The following is a 7755-nucleotide window of genomic DNA, read 5'->3' as shown; positions in this document are numbered from 1 at the left end:
AGACTGTTTTTAATGGCAGGCTAGCAGATACTGTTGACTTGCGCTAGCCTAGCACCAGCGAACTCTGCAACTGGAAGGACTAGATGAAAAGTGTTGAAAACTGTCTCCACTGATAAATAACACACTGGCTAACTTGGAAATTAGGTCCTATGTCCAAAATTCTGAACCACCCCTTTAATAGAAAAATGTATTTGACGCATCGTGATGCATCGAGATATCGAATCGAAGATATGATAATCGTAATCGAATCGGGAGATCAGTGAAGATTCACACCTCTAGCAGGTGCTCTGCCTGTTTATCACCACCAGTTTACAGACACGTCTCAGCTGATTGGCTATCACCTGGGACACAGCCAATAAACAAGAGACAACACATCTCAAAGCCGTTTCACAGCGTTCAGAGGAAACATGTTGTTCAACCAGGAAACCGTGGCAACACGGTGCTCATGATTTATGTTAAAACATACATGAGATCAGCTCCTAAACTTCATGTCAGGAAAATAACATCACCAATTAATCTGTATGAACAAAAGTTAAAACTAATACGGCTGGTTTGATTCTTTCATGACACACAGGGACCGATTCAATCTGTATTGTGATTCAATAGTAGGGATGCAACGATTATAGATTTTGTTGGTACGATTATACCAACAAATCCATATGAATCCATCTTTCAAAAAGTTACGTATCTGGATAAATAAAGTAAGTAAACATTGAACAGACAGATTTCTGAATGGAGTTTCATACCTTGTGTGTTTCACGACAGTGCAGCTGCATTTTTTAATACTGCTGCGTGCTGCTGCTCACAGTAAGAAGCTCGGTAGCTCTAGCACAATTTATATCGTATATATATATATATATAGTAAGTGGGTAATTCTACAGTTGTAGTAATAATAATAATAATAATCGTGACAATACTTGATTTATGAGGCACTTTTCAGAACAAAATGCAACTAAGAGCGCTAACAGCAAACCCCTGTGTGTGTGTTACAGTTTTTTTTTCCAATTGCTAACACACTAAAATGACATGCATAGCACAATTATTTAAACTGACACAGAGAGCAAAACCTCTTCTCAAGTCTCCAAAAGTCTAAACACATTTTCTGCTTTACACACATTTAGCAATTCAAAATGTCACTTTTTAAATGCACTGAACACGGTTCTCTGCATAAGACAACAATCTGACATAAAGTCACAAGTTTGTCATTTCAAAACACTGCCATTCAAAATGACACTACATGAGCTGATTGGCCAATATATACACACCTGGCCAATCACCTCAACGGTTCATTGTTACCACTTCAATCAGGAAGTAATTTTTTCTGCAATTTTCTTTTTCAGTTTACTGTTTTTTGTGAGCATATTTTTGTTCAGTCCAATGTAAATATATCTGCTGTACATATGTTGCACTGACTTGTTTGGTGAAAAATAAAATAAATAAATGTTTCAACAGCTTGTGTGTGTGTGTGTGTGTGTGTGTGTTTTCTACAATTTGAACTATTTTAGTATTATGACAAAGCATACTAAAGATGAGAGTGCTTTTCATTATGCCCAGCAGTGTGTAAAATCTGGTAATATGAATGAAGAGTGTGCCATTTGGTGCAAAAGTTTGATTTTGATAATGCTAGATGTAGTTTTGGGTGCAGTGCTTCATTTTGCAGGATATATGAGGTATTTTGCAGTTTGGGTGTGTGGTTTTGTGAATTATGTATTTTGATAAAACCAACCTAGTTTGCAAAATTGTGTTTTAATGATGTCATTTACAGAACTGCCTCAAACTCTCTCCTGAAAAAACTGGATGTTGTTCACCATAGTGCCATACATTTTGTGACCAGAGCCCCTTATAAAACCCACCACTGCAACCTCTATGCATTAGTTGACTGGCCCTCGTTACACACTCGACGCCTAACTCACTGGTACCATCTCATTTACAAGTCCTTGCTAGGCAAAGCCCCGCTGTACCTACGCTCACTGGTCCCTATAGCTTTACCCACCCGCAACCTTCGCTCAAGCAGTTACATCTGTGGTCACTCCAAAAGCCTACACCTCCTTTGGCCGCCACTCCTTCCAGTTCTCAGCTGCTAATGACTGGAATGCACTTCAAAAAACCCTGAACCTCAAAACCCTTATCCCACTAACTGCCTTCAAAGTACGTCTGTCTGAGCTCCTGTCCGATCACTGCACATGCTAACTGTTCTCCATCATTCGCGCTCTGTTTCCCACCTCCGTACTGCAATCCATTATCTCTGTCACGCCCCATGGCATATTTGCACACATGCACATCTTCACCTGCATTGCTATCACATTCTGTTTACGTTGTTTTGCACTATTCATCCACCCTGGTATGCTCAACTTTTATTCCTCCCACCTTTGTTGTCACACAATTTTTGTACATCACAATCTGCACTAACTATATACTGACTCTTCACTACATCTCAGCATTTATATAGACTATATAGTCTATTCCAGTTTACTGTGTTATTACTGACCTATATCACTAACTAGATCATAATTTACACTAAGTGTTTTTTTGTTTGTTTGACTCTTCACTGTTCTGTTCATGTATATTGTGTTATTACCATATCACTTCCGCAAGTTTTACTTACACCTCACTTTGCACCGGCTTTGTAATGCCTTCTTCTTTTGTATTCTTTATTCTTGTATTGTATTGAATGTGAAACTATATGTTGTCCTGCATGCTTATGCTTTTCTTGGCCAGGTCACAATTGCAAATAAGAACCCGTTCTCAATGGCCTACCTAGTTAAATAAAGGTTAAATTAAAATAAAGTATAAATTATCAATTTACATTCGTTTTTTATGTGCTAATGTTTTTAACCAGAATCCTTTGTTTACAGCATTGTCAATAAATATATATTTACTTTATATATGTATATAAACATTAAAAAACTACACAAATACATTTATAACCAAAGAAATAAAATATGTAAACAACTAAAAAATGAACAGTAGTAATCCAACTTTTCTGATCTTAAAAAAATAAAAAATAAAATTGAATTTCTTTTTTTTATATTCCTCATTTGACATATTTAATATATAAGAATTTGTAGATTTCTTTTAAATTAATCCAGATATTCAAGCTTGGCCAAACTACATTTCCCATAATGCAACTGCACCCTCCCTGTAGTTGTGCTGATCAACCTTTAAACATCCGCAGCATCTCATTAAGAAAGTGTTTGGATCATAGACTGTAAATATTATTATTATATTCATATATACAGCCTATGGTTTGGATGTTATTAAACGTCTAAAATAATTAGAAAAAGATCCTGAACAGCAAACAAGTAGAGAGTACTCGATGAACCCCCCCCTCCCATCCTGGAGTTCACTGACATTAAAAGTTAAAAAGAAAGACCACAAACACATCACAGTAACTTTATGCTTTTATTGTGAAAAGAGACAGAATTCAAAACTAAACATGATACAAGTCAACGGCATTTCTACTATTTCATGATCACAGCTTCCATCTTTAAAGGACTGGAAGTGGAAGAAGTTTACAATGTTCACGAGGAATCTGTTCAATCATTCTGAATTATTTTATACAAAGTTCATTCATTTTTTTAAAAATATTTTTTGGGGCATTTTTTAGGCCTTTATTTCTATAGGATAGCTTATACTTGAAAGGGGAGAGAAAGAGAGAGGGGGAATGACATGCAACGAATGGCCACAGGTCGGAGTCAAGGAGACTCTCCGTCCTACACAGAACACAGAGACACTGAGGAGCCATAGCTGAACCCAAACCCAGGATAAAGAGGTTGAGTGAATGTGGTGTTGAAGGTGTAGAGGTGGATCAGTGAGTCAGAGGAGACTCTGTAGAAGGACAGAGAGCCAGCAGGACAGTCCACATACACTGCTACTCTATCAGGGAGAGAGGAGGAGGAGATGGATTTTACTCTCTTATTGTGATAGACATAGTAACGACCATCATCAGAGCAGAACAGACTCCAGGACTGATCATTATATCCAAACACACAGTCATCACTGTTTCCTCTCCTGCTGATTCCTCTGTAACTCACTGATATAACAACATCTCCTCTCCTCTCGACCTCCCAGTAACAGCGACCAGTCAGACCATCTCTACACAGCAGCTGAGGATACCTGGAGTCAAACCTCTCTGGATGATCAGGATATGGCTGATACTCCATCACAAATGTCACCTTCCTGTTGTTGTCAGACAGTTTGAGGTATCTGCTCACTGTGTTTGTGTCCAGTGTGAGTTCACAGGAATCTGACGGAGAGAAGGAGACACAACACAGCTGCAGTTATTAACCAATCAGCACTTTGATGATGACATCAGACGGTTGAATGAGTGATGTCACAGATTGAAATTAAAAACACACTTACACTTCCTCAGACCTGGTGTCAACCATCTGACTCCAGCAGGCTCCACCCTGAAAGAAGGAGGGGGGGGGGGGGCATTACATCACTCTCACACACACAGCTTCATTCTGATCAAATGTAGGGTTGGAATTTACTCATTTTATATTCATATTTGGGCTGTCAATCAATTAAAATATTTATTTTAATTTAATTTCCATTAAAGTGTCCAATCACAACAGAAGTTATCTCAGGACACTTTCCAGATAGAGGAGGTCTAAGTCAGGATTTTATTTCATAGTACGCACAACAACCGTCCTCCTCTAAAGCTGTTTACTGCTCCAGAAATCAGCTGTTCTTATAATAAGCTTTAACAATTTGATGTGTATGAGAGTGGGTTCCTAGCTTTATCATATCATAATGACCAGGTCATGCGAATATCACTGAAACTACAGGTTGTTGTTTCATAGGATGGAGATGTCCGTCTCTAGTTCCTGATAAACTGATCTATAGGCTATATGAATGCTGTGTTATTCAACCAAACCTGCATGAAAATAAAAGCCCTACAGAGGGAAATTAATGAGATATGTTATAGAGTATAAATAACAGCGTGTGCCTATTACGTTTGGACATTTATGAATTCATGATTTAGACAACGTTTTACAAAGTTTATGACGTCGCTAGGGCTGGGCAATATATCGATATTATATCGATATCAATATATGAGGCTAGATATCGTCTTAGATTTTGGATATCGTAATATCCTGATATGATACAAGTCTTGTCTTTTCCTGGTTTTAAATGCTGCATTACAGTAGAGTGATGTAATTTTCTGAACACACCAGACTGTTCTAGCTATTCTATTATTTGCCTTTACCCACATAGTTATTATATCAACATAACTGATGATTATTTATCAAAAATCTCATTGTGTGCATATTTTGTGAAAGCACCAATTGCCAACCCTGCAATATCGCCACAATATCGATATTGAGGTATTTGGTCAAAAATATGAGGATATTTGATTTTCTCCAGCTCTAGACGTCGCCCTGACTTAAAGTGATGATTCTGAGTAATTTCACCCTAGGGTCCTTTGCACTATGACCTCGAGCCAAACACCCCCCCAGAAGCTTTTTTGGTCCGTGTATCATCCGATTTCACATATGAAAACGGAAAAACGAGAAAACAACTCCTTTTTCCGTTTTTCTGTTTTTTTAGAAAAACGAAAAAACGAAATTATGACTTGATTTTTGGTTTTCCCGTTCTTGCACGGAAATCAGAAAAAAACACTTGATATTCCGATGTTCCCCTGTGGGTGGTGCTAAATCTGATTGGCAGGATATGCATTCATTGTTTTTCAAATTAAGATTTTACCCACACTGTATTTGTTAGCCTGTAAAATTACTAGTCTATATGTAAAATTAATAGTCTATATGCATGCTTTTTGTCACCCAATTATTTGGCTTAACTCACTGAAAAAATCTATTGAAATAGCCTAAATATAAACATGTTCACGCATTGACAGACAAAAGGCACAATCTGTTTTTGTAGGAGAGGGGAAGACCCATCTCATCGTTTAATCCTGTTGTGTTCAAAGTCATGTTAAACCATTTTTTGTTCCCAGTCAAAAATAGATAGATAGATAGATAGATAGATAGATAGATAGATAGATAGATAGATACGTTATTGATCCCCAAGGGGAAATTCAAGGTCCCAATAGCTTAAGACATCACACACAACATACACATACATCATAAACAGGATCATAAAAAAAGCAAATTCACATGAATAGCATGGACAATAAAAGAAAAAATACTAAATACTAAAAAAAAAAAATAATACTAAATAAATAAAAAATTTTTAAAAAATCCAATAAAAAATCCACATGAATGTACTAAGGGATGTATAAGTATGAGACGCTTGCAGTGAGAGGGCAGGGACTGACCCTGGGATTCAGTATGAGATTGTGCGTCATGGTGGTAGTGCAAATAGGTCCAATAGTGCAAGGATAAAGTCTAGAGACCAGCATTAAATATGGACAATATAAGAGATCAAAAGTCAATATTAGAGGTTTGAAGTAATAGTGTTACAGCCATTGTTCAAGTATTAAGTTATGTTAGACCTCAGTCCAGGCTGGCGGGTGGAGGGAGGGAGGGATTGTGCATATATGGGCTAATATAGCCAGTTAACAGTGTAAACAGTGTAAACAGTGTAAACAGTATACAGTGGGCCAGTGGACAGTCAGTACATAACTGTTATTATAGGAGGTAGTGGAAGTGGTGGAGAGGCAGACAGACTATGCAAAGAAGTCTCTCTCTCCTCTTCTCTTTAGTGAAGCATTGTAGAGTTGTATGGCTCTGGGGATAAATTACTTTCTCAGTCTGTCATGACTGACAAAATGACCGTTCCATTAATACTCATCATACAAATTTAAATAATACATTAATTATTTTTATTAACTTAAATTCTTATGAATAATAAAAAAAAAAATTGTCTATTTGTTATTTATGGCCTGTATGCCTCATTGATCTGAGCTTATACATCTTGAATTCGATCGAGTACTAAAAAACATAAATGCTGGATTATTTTGACGATAATAAATAATCAGATGAAACATAGTATACTGTTTATCACAGATTACTTTGGGCCAAAGTTACCAAGGACATTTTTAAGAAACCATTTAAAAATGTATACATTCACATAAAGTAACACCTGTTTGGGTCAAAAGTAAGAGATTTTATCTGTCACTTTGGAAAAAGAGAGAGACTCTGAGAAAAAGTTAGAGTAGTAGGCGTGAAAAAAGCAGGGAAATATTTAAAAAATATTAAAAATAATAAAATGATCTATGGAAAGGAGTGCCATGTCTTTTTGGTACATGATAAAGTATCTGCATTCAGGAAAAAGTTGGACTGTGTTGGGCTCGCGTGGAACAGGGCTCAGTCCCTGAGCGATTTGTACCACGCATGCGTTGAAACACTTGACGACCAACAGCGACCAAACATCACAACTTTTTTTTTTTTATTAAATCTTTATTATACAATAGTCATACAAACAATCAAGACTAATAACCATAGACTGTATATTATTAATGCGATGAAGTGTAAACGTACATAAGTGTCCTTTCGAAGACGGGATGACAGCTCTTCCAGCCACCACTGCTGTATACCACTATAGTAGCTACATGCTAACGGCAGTAAACACTATAGTAGCTACATGCTAACGGCAGTAAACATGTCATCTTAGCTGCCACTGTTGTTAAATTCTCCCCAATTCCGGGTCACATTCCTGCTGAAACATGTCCGATTGTGTAGTGTTTGGTTCAGAACCCTTTATCTGCGATTTTTGACCTTAGAAAGTGCTGCTTCGTTCCACTACAATCTAACGTTAGCATACTCTTATTATAATTATTATGTAGCTGTA

At 36.9% G+C, this 7755-nt stretch overlaps 1 protein-coding gene across 1 annotated transcript in view; it reads right to left on the bottom strand.

The window, feature by feature from the left end:
• Positions 1-337: 337 nt before the first annotated feature.
• LOC116056953 (NLR family CARD domain-containing protein 3-like) overlaps positions 338-7755 on the bottom strand; it is a 53087-nt gene continuing 45669 nt past the window's right edge. Inside the window, exons 10-12 of the mRNA XM_035996393.1 lie at positions 4363-4409; positions 3718-4246; positions 338-341 (exon numbers count right to left, since the gene is read on the bottom strand). Of these exons, the coding sequence (XP_035852286.1) occupies positions 338-341; positions 3718-4246; positions 4363-4409 (580 nt within the window). The remainder of the gene's footprint in view (positions 342-3717; positions 4247-4362; positions 4410-7755) is intronic.

The sequence above is a fragment of the Sander lucioperca genome, chromosome 20 (assembly GCF_008315115.2).
Source record: "Sander lucioperca isolate FBNREF2018 chromosome 20, SLUC_FBN_1.2, whole genome shotgun sequence".
In the NCBI taxonomy this organism is placed as follows: domain Eukaryota; kingdom Metazoa; phylum Chordata; class Actinopteri; order Perciformes; family Percidae; genus Sander; species Sander lucioperca.
The sequence above is the reverse complement of the archived record's forward strand: the minus strand, read 5'-3'. Positions and strand labels throughout refer to the sequence as shown.